Source organism: Pteropus alecto, unplaced genomic scaffold (genome assembly GCF_000325575.1).
Source record: "Pteropus alecto unplaced genomic scaffold, ASM32557v1 scaffold42, whole genome shotgun sequence".
Lineage (NCBI taxonomy): Eukaryota > Metazoa > Chordata > Mammalia > Chiroptera > Pteropodidae > Pteropus > Pteropus alecto.
In genome coordinates, this window is record NW_006434825.1 from 14,345,261 (window position 1) to 14,369,028 (window position 23,768).

Consider the following 23,768-nt stretch of genomic DNA (forward strand, 5'->3'; position numbering starts at 1 on the left):
GGGTGGGGGTGTATGTGTGTGTGCTGACTTTCTAGTTGTTTTTCGTTTAACTACCCTATTTTGTTTTGTTTTAAATGAGAAATATATGTGTTTCTAGGCAGACGAAGATACCTAGAAAGCCAGGGCGGGGTGAGGTCGCACTCACATCCAGCGGCTTAACCCCTTTGGGTCTGTTTTAGTGAAGACCGTGATAGGGTCCTCCACATTGCTTACTCAACAGCACAGGTGCTGCTCAACCTGAACGGCACTGACCTCAAATGAGAAGCCAGCTACCGTATCCAGGAGTCAGTTTCCGAAGCCGGTGAGTCTCAGAGAGTCACTGGGGAGTGGAAATGAAGGAAGAGGAGGGGCAGGAGGCGACGGTAGCTGGGCTAAGGGGAGAGTGACTTGTGCTGGCAGCTGCCACTTTCCTGCCCTTCTTGCCAAGCTGCAGCCTGTGGCTTCCTTATCCCTTGTGGCTGCCCAGGAGGAGCCAGGAGTGGCAGTTTATCAGATGGGGAGGAGGCCAGTAGGTAATGATGTAGGTGAGTGCCACAGACTGAGCTTGGAGAAGTGCTGGCAGGTACAGGCAAGGAGTTGCAGGTGTATGGGGTTCCTGGCCGTGGGCTACAAGCCCCAACAGGATAAGGATCCCTATAAGAGAGGGTCAGGAAGGCAGGCCATGGAGTCTGGGCAGCAAGATATAAAGCTAAAGGCTCGATCTGGTGAGGCCCAGGGTAATGAAAGCAAGACTTGACCTTGGCATCAAGCCACAGGCTTGATGAGCAGGGCTGAGGTGGCAGATGTCAGTGAGTACATAGACCTGTGCAGGTGAGGGAAAGCCCCCAGGGAGTAATGGTGGGTCCTCCATCTGGAAGGAAGGCTGGTGGGAGTGGGCCTCTACACAGGGTTGGGGAGTGTGCCTCGGGCCACGGCTTGAACAAGCCTTCCCTCCTGACCCCGACTCCCCCCTACCAGGTCACCTTCTCTCCGACTGAGATGTCAGGGGCTCCCTGTCACTGTCTTATATTTCGGAGATCTCCTAGTCTGCCCTCATTCTCCCTCTGCCCAGATTTCCTTGGTTCCACGAATTGGGAAGTTTTATTTTAAGCAGAGTGCTCTTCCTAAAAATGCCACTTAGAGCAATCACTCAGAGGGTGGGCGGTAGTTACGAAGTTGACCAAAGTTCCACTGTTTTCCATCATGTTAGCGAGTGTAGCTCAGAGGGCTGCACTGCGATGGCAGAGGGTAGACTAGACTGTCACACCCACAGAGTCAGTAACATCGAGTTTTATGTAGATTTTTGCACTTTGATTGGGTCCCGATGTGGTATTGCTGTGGCCCAGGTCACCCTTCACTTTACCCCATTGGTCTTAACTTGAACTCTGCATTGATAGTAGCTCTTCGAAGTATGACCTTGTCACAGGGTGCTTCTAGTCCTTGACGGTTTTTCATGTTTTTCACACACAACTTTTCAGGCCAAGTGTCCAGACTGTTTCAGGTGATAGTGTTGTGTACGCAGCAGTTTGCATCGAGAGGGATTTGCACTCTGCCTGTTCACGTCTTACGTTCTGTTATGTCCAGAGATTTTTGCTCCAGCATTTGGTGTTTTAGTAAGTGTTTTTCCTACAACACTCTGGTCTGTGTAACATGTTAAGATTTAACCGTCTTCATCAAGGTTCTTAGCTGTGTGGAGCAACCCAATATTTGGTTGCTTTTTAAATGTGAGCAGTGAAATACATATTTTGAATCTTTGGTATACTCAGATTTTTTTTTTTCAAACATATTTAGAAGATGAAATGTGATTTCGAAGGATTTGTAAAGATGATTTTCTTTCAGAAAGTATTATCTTCATAGAAGAACGCTGCAGTAGAAATGCAGAGACCTGTTCCTGGTCCCTGATTTGCTACTCACCAGCTGGCGACCATGGGAAAGAATGACTCATAGTCGCTCTCATGTTTGATGAATCTTTTTAAACCTGTAAAATCTGAATTATGGTTCCCATTCTGTCTGCTTAACAAGACGAGGTCATTGGAGGTCAAATGAGAAATGAATATCAGTGTTTGAGATGCATAAACCACGGTGTAAATCGAAGGAGCATTGTTATTTGCTCCTGGGAAGGTTGGTGCTGGGTGTGACTGTTCTCTTGGATCAAACACTAGTGCTGCTGTGGAAAAGTCATGGCAAAAGAGTTATTTTCCAGGAGTCCGCAGCATGGAGCTGGGCGTGTGTGGATCCACATGTGGCGAGGAGCCCACCGACCATTGGGCCATCCGACTAGCAGATGCGCACAGGAGAACCAGCCCAGTGGGAACCAGCTCAGTTCAGACTTTACAAAGCAATTACAGTGACTTATAAAACATTCATACTGAGCTGAAATACAATTAGCTCAAAAACAATGGTTGGTAAACACCGCCTTATTTTGTAAATTTGCTGAAAGTGTTTCAGATTATTTTTTAACCCATTAAATCTATAAGGCTTTTAACTTATCGATAGGTATGTTTTTTTTTTAAATCAGAGTTTGGCTCCAAGCTCTAAATCAAGCTTTTATGTAACCTTAGGCTGTTACATTCGGCTTATTTTTGCTCAGTAGTGATAGTGGTAGTTACTGCATATAAATGTGTCAGGTACCATGTCCAGTGCGTGATGTACAGTCTCTTTCGCGATTCTTTTTAACGTTAGCAGTATGGTGGTGCTTCTCACAGTAGGGGTAGGGGTGAGGTCAGCAGATGGTAAGTTTTGAAAGCAAGATTTAGTGATAGCTGGGCCTAAAGGATTTAGGAAGTCCTTCAGCTTTTCTAAGGAGAACCCATATTTCTTTGAAGAAAGGCTTAGCTTGTCATGAATATTTCAACTCAAGGCTGAGAAGCTTGGCTCTGGCCAGTACTGTTCTCTTTTCGGAAAATTCTTCTGAACTGGGTAAAGACAGACCTTGCTTTTTTAAAACAAAAACAAAACCATTTTATTATGTAAAAATGGAATATGAGAGACCCCATCACCCAGACTTAACAATTCACTTTTTCTCAAATTTGTTTAATCTCTGTGTTCGTTGGGTTGGATTTCAAAGCTTGTCAAAGATATCATGATGCTTCATCATTTTCTTAGGTGATGATGTTATCTTTACGTAACAAAATTAACAAATTCTTAAAGTCCTCAAATCCCAAATCACTATTCAGCCTTATCTGATTGTTCCCAGAGTGGCTTTTGACAGTTGGTTTGTCGGAATTGGTATCCAGATGAGGTCTACATCGTGCACTTAGTTGTTTGTTTCTTAGATCTCCTAATCTAGAACAGTCCCCTGCCTCCCAATTTCAGCCACCATGTGTGCCCTCACACTCAACCAGTCCATGGATTTTGAAGAATAATGGGCACTAGTTACACGTGGTAGGAAAAACACCATTAGTGTGGTGTGAAGATACCCAAGTCCTCTTGCTAGCTCTGTCACTGACCCACTGTCTGACCTTGGGCAAACCACCAACACCCTCTGGGGTCATTATTCTGGTCCATCAAAAGAGGCAGTGAGATCGAATGGCTTCATACTCAAGCATTCTCATTACGACCTCCCCAAAGAGATCAGGGGTTGCAGGCACTTGTGTGCTTTCAGTCCTTATCCCAATTTTTGCCATTGAGAATTTATTGGTACTAAATAATCCTGAGCAATTTGGCTTGTTCTTTTTCTCTTGGACATCGTGAATAGTGTGCCTAAAACAAGGTCATTACGTTTTTCTTCTGGACTTTTAGAAAGCTAAGAGCCAAATTTATGGCTCAATGTATAGGTTATTACCGTATGCATTTTCAGCTTCATTTTTGGCTCAAACCTTCCTCCACTCTTGCTTTTTTGTATTTTTTTCTTTTGCCCCGGCCTCCATCTATGCTATGATGTTGTATTTTATATTCTTATGAGGAGTAGAAATAAATGACGGTGTGCCGGGTACTCTTATGTGACCGTCTGTGAGCTCGTGGAGGCCAGGGTCCCTGTCTTCTGTATTCTCTGCTTTGTTTGAGCCACAGATTAGGTGCTCAAGAAAAGCTTACTGATAGGTTTTGGTTTGATATATTGTCATCAGTATATGCATTTAAAATTTTCCATTTTAGGGGCAAAGAGGTCTTTGTTAGTGCTATTTTGTGACTGAGGCCTCTTTCTCTGATTCACTTATTATATTGGCAGAGGAGCCGGAGAAAGGGGTGAGCCACCTGGCTTGCGATTTTTTTTTTTTTGTAGAATTTATCTTCTTGAGTAGCTCCTTGCTGTCCTGCTTCCCTCTCCCTCGACCCCCCAATAAGCCGTTGGTGAGTGAAGCAGTTTTTGCTGGGCAAACAGTGGGCATGGATCTTAACTGCTAAAACAGTAGCCATGCCACCCATTCTGAAGAGTTCATCCCAGGTTCCAGCCTTGGACACAAGGAGCACTGTTGTTGGAATGTTTAGAATGATGGGGATGGATGAATCAGAATCTGTCATTTGCTCTTTCTGGAAAAAAGTAGGCGAGGTAATCAGATGTCTTTGTCTCTCATGACTCAGGTGTGAGTGAGCATGTTCTCTCCTTGACTTTCACTGTTCATGAGCCTTGCTAACCCTCAGTACGTCATTGGTCCCACCTGGCTCTCTCCCTTACCTCCCAGGACCTCTGCCGCCTCAGCTGTCCAGGGGAGAGAGGCGTGATCATCCTGGAGTGGTAGGGGAGGGTCAGAGTTTGTGCATGTTGAGCACCTGGCACACAGTAGACACTTGATAACTGGTTGGTGCCTTTGGGATCATCTCTAAGAGTGGTTGGGGGGACAACATATTTGCAGCTATTATTTAGTGGCCTCCTCTTTTCTTGTTTGTTGACACTTGGAAAGAGATTCTTTAAACACTGGTTTTGAGGGGCTATAGGGCTTGGTTTTAATGGCTCCTATTCTGGGGTCCCTAGGAAACTTCTGTGTAATCCACAGAGAAGAGGTGAGGTGCCCTTGTTGAAGGAGTCCTGTGGCCGTCCCTCTCCCCGTCAGACACTCCCCCACGCCAGCAGCCTGGCATTCACCCTTTCGTCGCTCTGCTGAGGACAGAGCCCCCACGCCTCTGCTCCATGTGGACCTAGTCCAGAGGAAGGCAAGGCCCCCGGGGGGCCCTGGGTGTGGCAAGGAAGTTGAGGCTCATGGCTTGCAAGTTTTCTTCTAATGGAATTTCCCATCACTTACTGCCCTGCTGATTTCTGATCAATGAAAATGAAATTGCATCACCTCCTCAGAGGCTCCACGTATGCCTGCTGCTTCCAGCTGTGTCAGTTCCGGTAAAATAATCTCATCAGGCGTGCGAGAGGGTAATAGGAAATAAAAATAAAAACCCACAATTAGCAAGAGGCCTTGCAGCTGAGTAACACTTTCCATCCCGGAGACAGATAGGGATGGGGGGATACTTAGAAAAGAATCCCTAAAAAAAAAAGAAAAAAAAAAAAGAAAAGAAAAAAAAAGGCAAGCAAGGAATGGGGGTGGGGTTTTCTCCTCCCTTCTTTTTTTCTTTGCTTCCCCTGAACTCCCCCCGCCCCCCATGTGTAGACGGCTTAACATTACACAGAATTTTCCTGCCCTATTTTGGGGGTCAGTAGAATTTCTGTGTGATAGGCACATGTTGTTGGGTGGCATTTTTCTTCCAAGTATCCCGTAGACACCAAATGAATTACAGAAATTCCAGCTTCTTCCACTGAACCCATGACAAAGATCTGGATGGTTGGGGGTGGGGGTGGGGATGGGGGTGGGGTATTGGGACAACTCGAAGACTAGTTAAGTTTGGTGAATAGACTTCTCCGAGCTAGTTCATTTTAATTCCTTGACTTTATGCTTCAATTACCAGTCCATTAAGAACAAGGCTCCCCACTCTACATTACTCCTCATAACTCCCAGTACTGTGTCATGAACACGAGCCTCTATGAAGAAGCATTGTTTGGGCCGAGCCACCTCCCTGTGGAGTGTAGTGAACATGGGGACACGCCAGTCCCAGCCCCTCCTTGTTAAGACTTGGGGAGGTTGAATACTGCTTCCAGAACATTCTGTCACTTAACGTATGTGGAGCCTATAAAGTCACTGGGTCCAGCCTGAAGAAGAGCTGAGGCCAAAGAAACCAGGATGGGGACTACAAAGAGCAGGTGGGGGTGTGGGGAACCTGTTGGGTCACCTGAGGCAAGCCAGTGGAAAGGAAGTCCTGTCGTCACTTGTCAGCATCACAGCAGAAGTGCTTGTGTGCAGGCCAGAGGTTCAGTGGTTCTGGCAGTTTCTCATAGGTTGTTTGTGGGACAGCATGCCCTTCGTCCCAGGGGGGAAACCCGAGGCTGTTAAGAAATGGTCAGTCTCAGACATCACTAATAATCCTTTAATTGGCGACTCCCAGGTGGATTGAGAATGAGAGCCTGAGAGGGATTAGCACGGCTAAGGGACACAGTGGGTCGAACCACGAAGTGAGGGCCACAGGGTCCTCTGCACTGTAGGGTTTCAGGGCAGTGGCTCAACCTGCCAGACCACGTGTTGCAACAGTTGAACTGTGTTTATAAATGCGGTGGACGTCAGAGGTCATCACTGACCATCCCTAGTTAATAGAAGGACAGATTCTGACAGTAAAGCTGGAATGAGGGGAGCAATAACCTGGATAATCGGGTTAATACAGTGAATCCAGTGGCCGTGAGAAATGCTGAGTCTGTCCCTTCCGGCGCCCTGATCGTTGTTATCCAGGCTTGAGAGTAAGACCAGTGGGGCCAGAACCCCAGTAGCCTCTTTATTATTGGGACCTAAGAAATTGGCCCCATTAACCGGCACGGTGGATTCCCCCAGTCGTAGCGTGGCTTCCTGTGGGAGTCTTTTGGATCTGCAACTTGCTCTTGCTCAGGTGTGCGCTGTCCAAGATTAGGACTGCTGGCTGCAGGTTTTGGTGGGATGAGCAGAGAGCTTAGGGGCAGAAGGAGGGAGGGCGCCACTTTAGGATGGACGCTGAAGTTCTTTAGTGAACGTGCATTTTTCATATGTTCATGTGTCTGTGCAAATATGTTTCTCCTCTCTCGTCTTAGACACTTAGCGCAGGGTCTTGATCTGCATTGATCCCGTTTTATGACTTGAACTGGCAATTCCCCTCCAGGGATCAGACCTAACCAGGGTGTTCAGGAAGCCATTAAGGAAAAATATGTAACCACACTCATTCCCAAACTCAATTGTTTGGCCTTCGCAGTGCTTGGATAAGAGACTTTCAAGCATAATTAATCCAAGCAGTATTTAACATGGCCATGGTGATTCTTCACAGCAGCTATTGACCCAAAAGCGGCCTTTGGAGCAGCAAGAGAAGAAAGACCATCTGGCCCGTTTTTGCCGAGTTTGTGAGGGTGTAATTATGACCCACTGTCACTTGATTCTTTGGGTGGCTTCTGGAAGGTCAAAGGAGTGCAAACTCTTGGATCCTTACACTGGAAGAAGAAAATTTCCTTTGTTGTTCTGCCTAATTCCCAGGGCCACTCTTTGAAGTGGCCAGTGGTAAATATGTCTCAATCTGTTTTTCTTGATTAAAAGTAACAGTGCAAATAATAGGCTTCCTAATTACCATCTGGGATGGAGAAGGGGCTGTGAAGAATAGGACTCATAATTAGATTTTACTCCGCCCATGACCCGTATACCCATCCGCCACCCAATTGGGCGTTAAGCTTGGGTATTTGAGTCCTTCAGACTCTCTGCGGGGGACAGAACCTGCACCCTCGCCGGTCTGTCTCGAAGCCCTCTGAGGTCCTGATGGCTGTCCTTGTCTGTCGTTCCACTCTGCCGGAAGGAGGGGAATTGAAGTTTTGCAATGGCTCCTTAGGCCCCTAGGATTGGAGGGCTACCAGGATGAAATATGTTCTCGAATCTTCAGTTCAGTAAAATGAAGCTGTCGAAGAAGAGATTCTGTAATGGAATCGCTGTCTGCAGTGTGCCCTCCAAATAGGAAGTTGGGGACGTACACAACCTGGAGGGGATTCTGGGGCACCCAGCACAGGCACACCCTTCCTGAGGCACGAGGAAGACCCATGCAGTGGTTCTACCTTTGCGAAGTGAACCCTCTTCAGGCCAACGGCTGGGACAGCTCCCACTTCTGCTTCAGTTAGTGGTGCCTCTTGCTCCCTGCTGCTTGAAAAGCTGTTTATGCTAACGAGCCAGGGAAGATCTGAAGACCTTGCTGTGCCTGTGCTGGTGAGAGGCCATCGTGTGCGTGTGCGTGTGCGTGTGCGTGTGCGTGTGCTGCGTGTGCGTTGCCCCATCAATGAGCCTTAGAAGGGCAACCCTTATTTGTTTTGCCATGGTGCCAATTCCGGAGCCTCGTGCCAGAGCGCACACTGCCGATGGTGAGCCCATTCTGTGGCTTTCTTCCCACTGAGAGGAAAAGACACTCCTTTTTCAAAGAGTCCATTTGGAGATGCCCACTGAAGGAGACTTTCCTTCTCCAAGGCCACCTCTCACCGGCCCCCTACTGGGTTTCCCCATCGCCCCATGAACAAGCACTGGTGTTATTGGAGAGCACAGGCTTCTTCTCTCCAGAAAAATTGCACAGGGTTTCCTCAGTGCTGCCCCAGGACCAGGAAAAAGCAGCTATAAGAGGTTATTCGCTTATTCGCATGTCATTCAGATCTGTATAAAAGGGAGGTTAAGGCTGGTGGCTGCTGCTCCCTGCATTCCTGAAACAGTAAGTGCCAACAAGAAATCTGCCCAAGTTCAGTTTCTCTTGGGAATGTGCAGCCTTGAACTATAGCAGTTACTTGCGCTATTCAAATTACACGTTCTGCTAAGAACTACCTCATAAGAATCCAGGAACCCTAGTAGACTCCTTGTCCTGTTAAGCTAGTGAATGTGGCCTTGATAACCCTTTCCGTGAAGCAGAAACCCCAGAAGTTCACTTGTGTGTCATCCATACCTGATCCCTTCTCCCCCACCAGCAGAATGGTATTTAGGAATTTGTGTGGCTTCCTGGATTTCTGTTTCATTGACCAGCTATTTAAGATGGCTAGAACAACGGCTGCTTTTGTAGACTTCAGACTCTCCGTAATTTTGGAATAGGTAATAGTAAGTCTAACGTTACAAACCACAAAATACTTGAAATAGGTATTGTACCTGACCCTCAAAATTAGGATAATTAGGTCTTTGGCGATTAATTATATGTAATGTCGAGATGGGCACGCTCCCACTAATGTTATTTAAGATGTCTCCCGAACAGAGAAAGTGTGCTGTTAAGTTGTTGTTGTTGTCGTTGTTCATACTGCATACTCAGCCCTGTGCTAGGAAATCAACAGAAATACAAGGTGATTTTGGCCCTCGAGTAGCTTGTAGTCAAGTTGTAGAGAGGAAAGCAATGGAGGCAAAAGAAAAGGGCAGACTGTTCTCGTGACGGTGTGGTGATGGCTGGTGCAGGGGTGCGGAGAGGGGAGGAGTTTTCGCGGACTCGAGTGATAGCAGGGGATGCGATGGCCCTCGCGGAACGAGCTTGTGCGTCTGAAAGGAGGTGCAGGGTTTGGATAAATGTTGAGGAAGAGAAAGGACACCCCAAGGGCTTGGGGCTGCTGCAGCACATGAGGCATGAATGCATAAGAATGTGGGGGTGATGGGGAAGTGAGAGAGATGACTGAGTAATAATGGGGGGGGGTAGATTTTAGAGAGTTTTGAAATCAGCCAGAGAGTGTGAGTTTGAGTATTTTGGCATTTGGTTTTTGCATGGGAAAGCCACCTGAATATGACACTGGGCTAGACTGATTTTTCTGTTTTTCAGGAATCAAAGATGGTACCAGGAGTTCCAGCTGGAAAGATCAGGGCAGGCAGTGAGGGGCAGTCCCATTTGGGCATGTTGAGCCATGCCGAGTGTTGAGTGATGGAAGGCTAGCCACTTACGGATACCTTGTGGTCTATGGAAAGTATGAGACACATATTCAAGCGATAAGTCAGGAATGGAAAATTTTGTTTTGGGAGTCAGCTCATAATTTCAGTAATTGAAACCATAGGTAGTTAAGGTAGTCGATGGGCAGAGATAAGAGCAGAGAGCCGAGGGGAAAGTATGATGATAGTTAAATATTATAGGAGAACAAAGAGGAGAGATTTTTGTGGATGAAAGGAATAGGGAGTTTTACTGAATAAGTGGAAAAGCACATCTGTGGAGAGCTATCGGGATGCAGAAGGGGCAGATGACGTGTAAAGTTCGGAGAGGCAGAAGGAGAACCGGAAAACTAAGTCAGAGAAGCGAGGAGGGGCCGAAGATTTCAAGGCGCGATGGTCAGCAGTTTTGAAGGTAGGGAAGATAAAAGGAGACGGAGAGCCATTGGCTGCCCACGAGGAGGGCACTGGGGACCTCGATGACATGTGGCCTTCTGACCCAGCTGAAGTAGTGGCCAGCCCTTTCCTCCAGGAGCAGTCGTAGCTTCCCTAAGCTCCGCCGGTGGTCCCAAGGCACAGCAAGGCTTGAGAACAGTTGATGCAGTCTAGCTCTCTGCAAGCACAGGGAGGAGACCGAGCTCGCCTGGCTTTAGAAGATGGGCGTTGAGGAGCTGAGGTCCGAGGGGAGGACAGAGAACGCTGTCTGAACCAGCAGTGTTGGTGGGTCCGACTCATCCAGGAGCTCATGGGCTCGTGGGATATGGCAGAGTTGAGTGAGAGGGTTCACCAGTGAAGCCCTCTTATTAATCACCAAAGAAAGGGCACCCCTTCCCTGCTGTAGAAATAACAGGGAATCTACAAAAGAAATACTAATTGCCAATAGTAAGTGTCTGCAGATGGATTCTTACCAGCCAAAATGTGTAACTTAAAATTTTCGAGATGCTATTTCTTGCCTGCCAAATAGATAACATTAAAAAAAAACAAACAAACCAAAAAAACCCCCCAAATAATAGCCACTGCTGATGAGGGTGCAGGAACACTGATGCTTACGTGCCATTGTGAGCATGAGTCAGAAGGCCTTTCCTGGAGCACAGTTTCCCATATTCCAGAGAGCCTCAACCTAGCTTTTGAGCTGGCAATTTTACCTCCAGAAATGTGTAAAGAAGTAGAGGTGAAATGTCATGACGAAAAGCCCAGGTTTCAGAGGAGGAAGGCAGGCTTATCTGGTTGGAAACACTGACTTAGCTAACATGTGACTTGTAGAAGGTAGTTAATCCTCTCAGCCTCAATTTCCTCATCTGTAAAGTGGACCATTTTGAGGATCTAACGAAATCATGTGTGATTAAAAGTGCTTAGAACCATGCCTGGCCTGAGTAAGTGGGTGGTAATGGTGTTGCTACTTATTGTTATTAGTTATTTTGTTATTATATATGCACTAAAATTTACGGAAAGCACCAAGGAATGAATGCAACTTTGACAGTAAAATATTAGGAATTGCCTAAATGTCCAGTAATAGAATATAATGAAATTATGCTGTATGCATAGGATGCAGTATCTATGCAGCCATTAATTCTAACTTATACAGAATATTTAATGTCATGGGAAAACTTTCATGCTAAATTAAGTTAAAAGGGCAGTCCACATAAGGAGCAGTGTGATCTGTGTTTGATAAGATCTATAACTACAGACGTGCAGAGGGAAAAAGCCTAAATCTATCTACCTAACCACTGGCTCTCTGGCTGGTGGAACTTCAGGTGATTTTTATTTTAGCTATTGAGTCTTTCTGTACATACCCAAATTTTTAAAAACAATGAGCTCATATTACTTTAATTAGATGGAATTATTTAAAATAAATTTAACATCGGGAAATGCCAGATTGAAACTCTAATGGGCCAGATGGCGCATTTTTACATCGTCTCCTGAATTTCGCTCTGCAGCCCGATAGCATGAATGGGGAGATCAGGAACGAGAGGGATTTTGAGGAAATTTGAGGAGATGAAAAGTTTTGGGGACTGGCAAAGAAAGCATTGAAGTGGTCGGTCACAGTCAGTGTGGGAAGCTGTCTCAGCCGGCAAAGCACCAAGAGATCAATGCAGACGGGGTGGGTGAGCTAAGTCCCTGCCAGGTAGAAGGGGTGGTTGGTGCAGTAGGGTAGTTAAAGTTACGGTGTTTGGTGAAAGGAGGTGACGCTTCACATCTGGGAGGGTGATCAGCGCCTTATGTCGATTACATCCCGGTCAGGAGAGAAACATTCAGGCCAGTGATGGACAAAGGATGTTGGTCTTCTGTCTTCAGGATGTAGCGGCAAGGCCTCAGGGCAGATGCTTAAATAAATACATAAGCATTGGGATACAGATACTCAAATAGCTGGTTAAATTGCCTCAGATCCTTTTTTTTTAGAGCAAGGCAGAGTATAAGTAATAGCTGAGTAGTTTTGCTTTTTATTGTTGTATCCATGGCTTTGGTCATTGTTGAACTGTGGGTGTATCTACATAGATAGTGAAAAAAATTCTCTTCCCCCAAATACCAGCTCATCTCTCCCAATGCCCACAGACTGGCTTTCTAGACCCAATTTTGCTTCTGATCTCACGACCCTCCTCCTCTTCTCCCCGATTCCACTGGACCCAGAATATCACCGTGGTTGTAGAATCCCTGCAGAATGGACTGAGCTAGCACTTTTCACTTCCAGGCTGATTTATGTTGACTCTGGAAGGAGCACAGATGCACTGAGTAGCAAACACGAAGCCCAGGGCCTGGACGATTCTCTGGGCCTTCCAGGCAGTGGACCCCCTGCAACACAAGGGACCTGTTCAAGCACTTGTGTGTTCTCTGACCTTGCCATAGTTACAGAATAATTCTTAAGGCTACTGAGAAATTGCTACCAAGCGGATGGAATCTCACCTCTTTATGCTTTAACACTTATTGACTTGGATGCAGCAGCGATACACAAATACAGTTATTGTACGAAGCACCGCATGAAATTGGATATGGTTCTTCAGTGGATTCCAGCTAAACAGACGAGGGTATTATTTCTTTGCCCCTTGAATGAGGTTTCCACTTATCTCAGATTTTTTTTTTTTTTTGAGGTGGTGGGGATGGTTTATTCATTGTTGTGGGTTTTTTTCTCTCATACCTTTTAGTCCGGATTCAGCAGTGCTTACCCTCTGTAGGTTGTTGGGGTTCTTCTTTTCTGTGGTGGCTGCCCTGGTCCTTAACAGTTAGAACTGCTTTTGCCAAATTAGAGAAATTTTTCCTGAGCCAGGCTCATGAATGTCTTGGGTGAATGTCTTTGAGCACTGTGTTACTTGAAATTCTTCCCACGTTAGAATGACCTTTTGTCTCTTCCTACTAGAGAGCTCTACCTAGAACCTCTCACCTGGAGGAAAGAAGACCAGTTTTTGTTCTTGTCTGTCTGGGCCTCCCTGTCCAGCCTCAAAGCCTTCCTCCTTTGATGAAGCTATTATGCCAGCAGTGAATTTCACATGCAGATAAGGATATGGGCATCCAAGGGCATCGGTTGTTCCTATGTGTTTTCGGAGATTCGCTGTGTAGAGTTCTTACACCGGACAGTTTCATTTTTCTTTTTATGTAATTTTAGATACCCAGGAAAGTGATAATATGAGGACAAAGAATTCTCGTACACCCTTAGTCCAGACCCGCTCCATGGTAACGTCATTTCATATTCTTTGTCAGTGTTTATGTGTGTGTGTATGTGTGTGTATACACATATTTAACCCAGTTTTTCCGAAGCCATTTGAAAATCGAGACGACATGCCCTTTCACCTCTCAATATATCAGTACATATTTCTTAAGAACAAAGACGTTCTCTTATATAACCACACCGCAGTTATCAAAATTAGGAAATCGGCGTTCATGTACTATTATCATCTGATCTACGGACCCTCTTCAGATTTTGCCGGTTGTCCGAGTCGTGCCCTTCGTAGGAAAAGAAAACCCCAGATCCAGTTGTGTTCCTTTGTCACGTCTCTTTCGTCTCCTTTAATCTGAGAACAGTTCTTCAGTCTGTCCTTCTCTTCCACGACACTGACGCTTCTGAAGAGCGTGGGGCATTTCGTAGGCTGTCCTCCATTTGGTTTTGTCTGATGTCCCCTCATGATTAGGGGACAGGAATGTGAGGGAAGGGATGCTGTGTTCTTCTCAGTGTATCCTCTCGGTAGGTACATGCTGTATATCCCTCTTGATCCTGGTGATGTTAACTGTGATCACGTGGTTAAGGTGATGTCTGCCAGGTTTCTCCACTGTAAAGTTATTGTTTTTCCTTCTATAGTTAAAAAGTATCTTGTGAGGAGATACTTTGAGACTATGTAAATATCCTGTTACTACTCAAACTTTCATCCACCAGTTTTGGTGTTCTTTCCTGAACGGGTGGTCGTTATGACGATGGTTACCAAATGGTGATTTTCTAACTCCATAATTCCCTCCGTGTTTATTAGTTGGATTTCTGCCCTCAAAAAGAACTTTTCCTTCTCTCACATTTATTTATTTATTTTTAATTTGTAAAAGTATAGAATAATGGATTCTTATTTTATGCATTGGGTTGTAATCCTTTACTTTCATTTTATTTTCGTGCTCACATTGTCCCAGGGTTAGGCAGTGGGTGCCCCTTCAATGTGCTTCGTGTCCTTTCAACACACTCTTATCATTTTTAGAGCACTTCCTTCTGTTCTGGCTCAAGAAGATGCTCCAGGTTCATCTTATGCTCTATCTGCCCCAGCCCAAGAATTCCCCATTTCTCTAAGGAGCCCTGGTTCCATTGAATTCAGAAGGGTTACACCAGAAGTTTCTTCAGCTAAGAGAAAAAAAAAAAAATGTGTTCAGGGATCATCTCTTTTCCTCCTGAAGTGCGATTTCTCCCAATACCTTAATTTTCCCCATAGTTTTACTAAGTACCTATTACATCTTGGATGTGGAAGATGCTCAGATGAATGAGATATGGAGCTGCTCACAGCCTGGTGGTAGAGACAGACCAGTCAGCAGATCATTTCAGCAGAGTGATAACCCCAGAATTGCAATGTGTCTTCATGTGCAAAAGCACTATGGAATCACAGAGGAAGAGGTTAAAGCTGGTGGAGTAACCGGATTGATAACCCAGGAATGAAAAGAATCTTTACCTTTTAGAGGACCTGAGAGGCTGCCTGATGGAACCTCCAGGACACAGCAAAATCCCCTTTTCCATTCATGAAACCAGGGAGTGCAGTGTTTCACAGGATCAGCATTCTATTTGGGAACTTTGATAATCTTGAGAAAGATTTTCATTTATATTGAACTGAGCTCTAATTCCTTATAAATTCCCCTCATTACTCCTAGTTAAACCCTGAAGCGAGGTGGAAGACATGTAACTAATCCTCATTGTGTGTGGCAGGCAGGCCTTCCCGTGGTCGAGGACAGGTGGCTTACCGGCCGATGGGACTTCTCATTTCTGCACTCCTGAGCTGTTCATGGTCAGCCATTCTGACCATGCCCAGGTTCGGTTGTCAGTACCCTTCTTAAGAGAGTCCCTCAGTGGATCATAATGTTCTTCACACAGACAGAGGAAACGATGGGGCCACGAACCAGCTGACCTTCAATAGGAATAGTGTCCTCCTGTAGCCAGAGTTTACGTTTGCATCTTTGGCTGCCATGTGAGTGTTGGGTTTTCACTGAATGTAGTAAAGTAACATTGTCAGGTAATTTTTGCACGAACTGTTAATCCAAGTCTCTTCCGTCCTCTGTTGGTTTTACTGATTGCCTGAATGTAAATACAGGACTTCCTATTTGTCCTTTCAATTTTTTTCTTGTTCATTTGAGCCTGTCGTTCGAACTTTTTGAGATCTTTTTTTTTTTAAGTCTGAATTCCACCATTTAGCATATTAGTTAGTCCTCTTAGCTTTGTGTATTTTGCAGATTGGTGTGTGCGCTGGGTCTTGCCCTCAGTTTGTTAATTTAAATGAAGGGAACCAGGGACAGGATAGAACTTGGAGGCAAGTCACTGGCACACTGACCTTTGAGTGGATACTTTAGGTAATGGCATCCACTAGCTATAAAATTGGCCGGACTTTATTATCGGAAAGACGTTTTGCTCTCTTGGATACGTAGAAATTATAAACTTTGGGATAACTTATTAAAATCAAATAGTACTCTCCACTGCATTTCTCAGATCATTGAATCTAAGTGAGGCGATTTTTCAGTTTATATGAATTTTCTTACTGAACGTATAGCTAATCGCTGATTCCTCAGGACCGTCTTTTTTTTTTTCCTCCCTAGATGCTCTTCAGCAACTGTTGAATCAGTTCTAAAACTATGAGGAGATTGCAATATATAATCTACAACATATCCTTTTAAACCTAATATCATTACTTTCTCCCAAATAATGCACACACACATCACTCCTTCCCCTTCTTTTGTTCTGTATTATTTCCAAGTGCTTTTCACCACTTAATGTTGCATCTGTCTGTTGGCAGTCTCTGCCCCGCAAGAATGTAAGTTGAACCCACTTATCATTGATTACCTAGCATCTGACACAAAGAATGTGGGTAGGAAATATTGAATGAATGAGTGAACGAATGAATACATTTTTTGATTTATAGACTCTGAAAGCTGCCTCCCCCCCCCTTAAAAAAGTGAGGATCATGGGCCTACCTACCACACTGTTCTTTGCAACAGCTTTTCCCACTCCATCTGTCCCTGTGTAAAGGTGTCCAAGTAAAGAAGACCATTTGAACTCTCCTTCCCTCCCCACAGCCAAGCCAAAAAAAAAAAAAAAAAAGTATTGCACGAATTAGCAACATTCTTTTACATAGCGTTTCAGGTGTCCAGTGATCTTGGAGCTGTCCTTGGGCACATAAAAGATCGAATGAGAATGTTCGATGCGGGGATATTCAGTTCTCTTTGAGAAAAGATGTTGAAGAAAAAACGTGGCAGAGTGGCTAAGAACACAGACGCCACACAGCCAGAATGTGGTTTTGTTCTTTAGTCTGTATCATTCGGGCAGCCTCGGTTTTCCCATCTTTAAGATGGGGATAAAAATAGCGCTCATCGCGTAGCTTGCTTGCGAGCATCAAGACAGTGCTGTAACTACCTGACTCAGAAAGTGACGACGTCCCCTGTGGTGGTTTTAATTTTTAAATGTTTTGGGAAATAAAGGCACCAAGGAGGAAACGAAGTCGCCCATGATCTCATCCCCTAGCGATTATCATTGTAAAAATTTTGATATAAATCTCATGTATTTCCACATGCCGACCTATAATGCATGCTTTGTTCACTTAGCATCCCGTCTGATCATTTTCCCATGCTCATTTTCCCATGCTTGTAAGTAGTTTCTTTAAAAAGTTACATTTTATAACATCCTATGGAACTCGTTGCACTGTCATTTATGTTTATAGAGTCCCTTGCTTCACTAGATTATTTCCATCTTTCTTTTCTGTTACAATTGTGATGAATAATCTTATATCACTGGATGTCTCGGTTGTTTCGTAGAATTGGGGTATTGCTAAGTCAGAGAGTACATGCATTTCTGAGGCCTTTAAGACCTACTGCCAAGTTCCCTTCAAGAAGATTGCACCTGTTGACAGACCCTCCCGCAGTGCAGGGAGCAGCATGGAGGTGGCATTGCTCGTCTGCTGGTTTCCTTCTCTCTGGCGATGCTTCATGGGTTCTTCACAGAGGCAACAGTTTCTCACTGTCTTGGTTTTCTCTTTGTTTTTCTTTTCTACCCCTTTGTTTCCTTTCTTGGTTTTCTGCCAAACAGCCTCTTGTGAAAGGACCGCCTAATTAACCCTGTGCTAATTAACAATTTAAAATTACACAGTGTGACTGTTCATATTTAATTTTCCGGGAGCTAGAGCAACAGCGGGAGCCCCCTCCCCTTTCTAATAAATGCACCTCCCTACCCCAGCTTCCCTGTAACTGTTGCATTGAACCCCGTCCTGTCTCCTTAAAGGAATGTGATAAAACTGTCACATCACATCTTCTCAGTTGAAAGACGGAGATGGATGACTTTGTTCATGGGACGGCTCAGGGTAACATGGTGGAGTTTCATCATTTTAAACAAGCTTTGAAAAATAAAGATGCAGGGAGCTCTACAGGTAGGTTCTAAGGAGACTATAACTTGTGAGAGGAGCGAGGGTTGGGGGTTCTTGATGAAGATGTCGACTTCTCTGTATAAGACTGCTTCTCAGATGGCTGAGTTGAGCTCTAAGCAGAGAGAGTGAGCACGCTAGATCATTCCTCTGTCTTCCCTTTAACGCTTACTGAAGAAATGTGCTCTTTTGAAATCTAACTGAATTCTTCAAACCATAGAAAAACCCATCTTGAGTCCAGCATGGGTGGCCACGAGTGTAACACATCCACATTTAAAGGGAATTTCGGGGGTGTAAGTGGCCGAAGAGAAGCAGGCTCCAGGAAGGCTTGAGAGTTTGCGATGTGTGAGCTGGGCCTGGTGTGAGTGAAGGATGAGCTGGGGGAGGGGCGGGGTACGGGTTCTGAACTGAGGCTGTTGGAGGGGCTGCCTGTGAGAGCACGGGGACCTGCTGGGTTCCCAGGCTGCCCTCTATAACTGAAGATCATTGATTTTACTGGAAACCGTGTTTACAGACAGAGTGCTGATCGACCTGCCGAGTTGACTTCTGCCTCCTTAAGTAAGAACTACCTTTTTCTTATTGACTGGCTGATAAACAGAGCGAGAGGGATGGCTAGCCGGGTGGGAGAGAGGTGGGCGGCCTGAGGTCCTTGAGCTGAAGGATTGGGCAGGTTAAGAGATTTCTTCATCTCTGCGTTCTGGTCCTCTCTTGTCCGCCCCCTTGCCCGTTCCTCCCAGGGACTGATGGTGGCTGCCCGAGACTGACCCTGCCTGGTCACCTAGCGGTACCGGCACGAAGCGTGGACGAGTTGGCAATGGGATGATCATGTTGTGAAGCAGAGAGTGTCTCAAGCTTGAATAATGCACGTCCCCTGAGGATCATGTTACAGTGCAGATTCTGGCCTGGGGTGGGGCTGAGCGTCTGCATTTCTCAGAGGCTCCTTGATGAAGACGATGCTACTGGTCCCCGATCCACGCTTTGCTTAGCAAGGTTGTAAAAAGTTCTGCTTGTCTGTGGCCAGCATGCAGTGAAACGAAGCCCGGAGCAGGCAGCTAAGATCCTGAAGTAGGATCCTCTTTCACACTGATGCTTTAATGGGCTGTCAGTCTCTGTGAATGAGTTGACTCCCACATGTCCCCTCTCATGGGGCTAGTATCACCACCCATGGGGTCATCTGTCTTTCAGAGGTGGCCACAGTGTCACCTTTTCTTGATGCCTTTTGCTTGGGCAAAAGTTAGGTGAGTGTTTGAAAGTCCCTGCTCCTTAAGTGGGTGATTTGTGGAGGAGATGGAGGAGGAAGGGAACAGCAAGAGAAGCCCACCAATTAATTGATAAACGCTTGCAGGTTTCTCGGGCCCAGCCCTGGCTGGAGAGGAGATTGGCTTTGCTGTCAATACGCAAGTCCCTGGTGAAGCATCAAAGCTGTTCTCCTTTATCAATCGTGGCCTCCCCTTCCCGCATGTTCCTGTAACTTACCAAGCATTTATGACATTGATTTTACAATCGGGCTGTTAACCCTCCCGCCCCTTCAAGGCTGCCAACCTTTTTGGCCCCAGCAGTCAATCAGATGTCATCCAGCCAATCAGGCACATCCTGAAGGGGAGTCACCCTGGATTCTCACCTGTATGCCAGCTAAGCCACGCCAGGAAGTCCCATTGCATTTGCTTTGGGTTTGGTTTAGTGGAGTCATCTTTGTTGAAAGTCAGTGTCTTTTCTCAGGCACACAGAACTTTGTCGTAATGGAGTTTGAGGTTATAAACCGAGTGTGTGTGTGTGTGTGTGTGTGTGTGTGCGCGTGCGTGTGTGCGTGCGTGCGCGCGCATGCATGCATGTGTTTTAAAGAAAACATGACACATTCTTCCAAAAAAGTTACTCCTCCTAAGACTTCTGGTAAACCTGCCTTCCCTGTCTTTTCCCGAGGGGGAGCTGTTGGCTCACTGTGCAGTCAGGAATCAAGAAATAAAAAGAAAATGGGAAGATGGAGGGTGGGGGTGGGGGTGGGGAGGGAGACCAAACCCAGCCAAAACCTTCATCCGCTGTGTATGAATGAGATGGTGGGTGGAGAAGCAGCCAAGTGTTCTCGGGGGGTTGGGGAGGTGCGGCAGAGGGTGGCCGAGATTCGCAGGCGAGGAACAGGGCTGTGCGAGGCGGGTGGGACTCCGAGTTGCCTGTAGGAGCAGAGCCTGGAGGGGAGAGAGAGAAGCACCCCTGTGATGCTCTGCCACGCGAGCAGAGCGGCAGGGGGTGATCTCATGCCTCCCTCTCCAGGGACACAAGGTCTCAGAGGGCAAATCGAGCTCAGTGGCACTTTGGAGTCGGAAACGGAAAAGCCCCAGGGCTAAAGGACAGCTGCTCGTGTCCAGCGACTAATAACTCTGAGGCAGGTGTGGAACGGGGGCTGGCTGAGCCCAGCTGCTGCCTCCGCTCGCCACTAAGATCCTTGACAGCAACCAGCACCCAGCCAGTGGTGACCGGGCTATATGCAGACAGGGCAACATCCACCCTGCAGGAGGGGGCGTCGGCGCGCAGAGAGTCCGGGAGGTTCTTCCTAGAAATACGGAGCTCACGTTTTGCACCGACATGTTTTAAGTCTGAAGCCAGCTGAGTCACAAGCAAGGGTGTCTGGCCGGCTGGGGGGAGGAGATGGGAATTCGGAGATCTGTCTCCTCTGTTTCACAGCGTCAGGGTGGCATGAGGCCCGTTTTAAGATTTCGCCCCTGAGTTTTACTGCTTGTAAAATGGGACAATGCTTCCCATCCTCTCTGGAGAGAACGAATGCAGCCGTGGGCCCTCGAGGGGGCTCCGCAGCATGTGTCCAGGCCTGCACACCTGCCTTCTGAGCCGCGCAGCCCTCGAACCAGAGGTGTGGTCAGTAAAAGCAACAGGAGCATCTTCACTTCTCAATCAGTCAGTGCGTCTTCATCCAGGTTTATCATCCCTGTTCTGGGGGCGCAACATCTTCCTCCTCGCGCCCGTCCCTCCCCGATGTCCCCTGGGCCCACACACACCGTGGGCAGCCGGGGGCACTTTACGTCGGCCACATGTATGCGATGGGGTTGCCCTTCCGTGTCCTCAGCGGGCCCGGCGAGATGATGCAGCCCTCCTCAGCCGTGGCTGTCCCCCGGCCCTGACACTAACGCTCTGCTCGCAAAGGATGGACGTTTGAACCGGTCTCCGGGGTCGAGCAGCCAGCACACTGAAGACAAAGAGGGATTTTCTCCTGGTGCCCGTTCCCCTGGGCCCCCGCTCCTGTCTGGACCATGGCCGTGACTCCCGGGCTGCTGCCCGCCTTCCGCGAGTTGGACAGCACGGGGTGACGGCTGGGGTGCCTGCTGCCCCCACGGTCTCTGTTGTGGGTGTGGACAGGAACCTGTTAGAGTGCTCTGTGCGGGACCTTAGCCTCGGCCCTCCTAACCTCTTTCCTTTCTCTCTCTCTTCCCCCTCTCTCCCTCCTCTCCCCCTTGCCTCCGCTCTTCAGGTCCGATCCGTACTGGGTGCAATGAAAGCTCCACGCAGGCCTTACCATGGAAGGCTGTGACTCGCCCGTCGTCTCGGGGAAGGACAATGGGTGCGGTATCCCTCAGCACCAGCAATGGACTGAACTCAACAGCACCCACCTCCCCGACAAACCCAGTAGCATGGAGCAGTCCACAAGCGAAAACCACGGGCCCCTGGACAGCCTGAGGGCCCCCTTCAGCGAGCGCCTCGCGGAGAGCCCCGCCTTGGCCGGCCCCGCCGCCGAGCCCGCGGGCAAGGAGGTCAGCTGCAACGAGTGCTCGGCCTCCTTCGCCAGCCTGCAGACCTACATGGAGCACCACTGCCCCAGTGCGCGCCCCCCGCCGCCCCTGAGGGAGGACAGTGGGAGTGACACCAGTGAGGAGGGGGACGAGGAGAGCGACGTGGAGAACCTGGCTGGGGAGATAGTCTACCAGCCGGACGGCTCGGCGTACATCGTCGAGAGCCTGAGCCAGCTGACCCAAGGCGGGGGCGCCTGTGGCAGTGGCAGCGGCCCCCTCCCTTCACTCTTTCTGAACTCTCTCCCCGGTGCCGGGGGCAAACAAGGGGACCCTTCTTGTGCTGCACCAGTCTACCCACAGATCATCAACACTTTCCACATAGCCTCATCCTTCGGGAAGTGGTTTGAGGGCCCAGACCAGGCTTTCCCGAATACCTCAGCCCTGACGGGGCTCAGCCCCGTCCTGCACAGCTTCCGCGTTTTTGACGTGCGACACAAAAGCAACAAGGATTACCTGAACAGCGACGGCTCTGCCAAAAGCTCCTGCGTTTCCAAAGATGTTCCCAACAATGTGGACCTGTCCAAATTCGATGGCTTTGTGCTCTACGGCAAGAGGAAGCCCATCCTGATGTGTTTCTTGTGCAAACTCTCCTTCGGGTACGTCCGTTCCTTTGTGACCCACGCGGTGCACGACCACCGAATGACCCTGAGTGAAGATGAGCGGAAAATTCTTAGCAATAAGAACATCTCCGCTATCATCCAAGGGATTGGCAAAGATAAGGAACCCCTTGTAAGTTTTCTGGAACCAAAAAACAAAAACTTTCAACACCCTTTAGTTTCCACAGCTAACCTCATAGGCCCCGGACACAGTTTTTATGGTAAATTTAGTGGCATTCGAATGGAGGGGGAGGAGGCTCTCCCAGCCGGCCCTGCCGCTGGCCCCGAGCAGCCCCAGGCCGGAATCTTGACCCCCAGCACCCTCTTGAACCTTGGCGGGCTCACCAGCTCGGTCCTGAAGACCCCCATTACCTCAGTCCCCCTGGGGCCTCTGGCCTCCAGTCCTACCAAATCCTCAGAGGGCAAGGGCTTGGGGGCAGCGGAAGGAGAGAAGCAAGAAGCGGCCGATCCGGATTGCTTCTCCGAGAAAGCAGAGCCAGCCGAGGAGGAGGCGGAGGAGGAAGAGGAAGAGGAAGAGGCGGAGGAGGAGGAAGAGGAGGAAGAGGCGGAGGAGGAAGAGGAAGAGGAAGAGGACGAGGGTTGCAAAGGACTCTTTCCAAGCGAGCTGGACGACGAACTGGAGGACAGGCCCCAAGAGGAGCCTGGGGCCGCGGCAGGTAGCAGCAGCAAAAAGGACCTTGCTCTCTCAAACCAAAGCATTTCTAACTCCCCCTTAATGCCTAATGTGCTCCAGACCCTGTCCAGGGGCGCAGCTTCTACTAGTTCTAATTCTGCTTCTTCCTTTGTTGTCTTTGATGGTGCGAACAGGAGGAATCGTTTAAGCTTTAACAGTGAGGGCGTCAGGGCCAATGTGGCAGAGGGCGGCAGGAGGCTGGACTTTGCTGACGAAAGTGCCAATAAAGACAATGCCACAGCACCAGAACCAAATGAAAGCACAGAGGGCGACGATGGGGCCTTTGTCCCCCATCACCAGCACGCTGGCTCCCTCTGCGAGCTCGGGGTGGGGGAGTGCCCTTCGGGGAGTGGCGTGGAGTGCCCCAAATGCGACACGGTCCTGGGCTCCTCCCGCTCTCTGGGCGGCCACATGACCATGATGCATTCTCGTAACTCGTGTAAGACACTCAAGTGCCCCAAGTGCAACTGGCACTATAAGTACCAGCAGACACTGGAGGCGCACATGAAGGAGAAGCACCCCGAGCCGGGCGGCTCTTGCGTCTATTGCAAAAGCGGGCAGCCCCACCCTCGGTTGGCACGAGGCGAGAGCTACACGTGTGGTTACAAGCCTTTCCGCTGTGAGGTGTGTAACTACTCCACAACGACCAAAGGCAACCTCAGTATTCATATGCAGTCCGACAAGCATCTCAACAACATGCAGAACCTGCAGAACGGAGGCGGGGAGCAGGTCTTCAGCCACACGGCTGGCGCAGCGGCAGCGGCGGCAGCGGCCGC

The 23,768-nt window shown here is 48.0% G+C and overlaps 1 protein-coding gene across 1 annotated transcript in view; it reads left to right on the top strand.

Moving 5' to 3' along the window:
- ZFHX3 (zinc finger homeobox 3) overlaps positions 1-23,768 on the top strand; it is a 229,003-nt gene that overhangs the window by 51,426 nt on the left and 153,809 nt on the right. The window contains 1 exon segment of the mRNA XM_025045294.1: positions 21,384-23,768. Within this exon segment, the coding sequence (XP_024901062.1) occupies positions 21,430-23,768 (2,339 nt within the window). The 5' untranslated portion in view covers positions 21,384-21,429.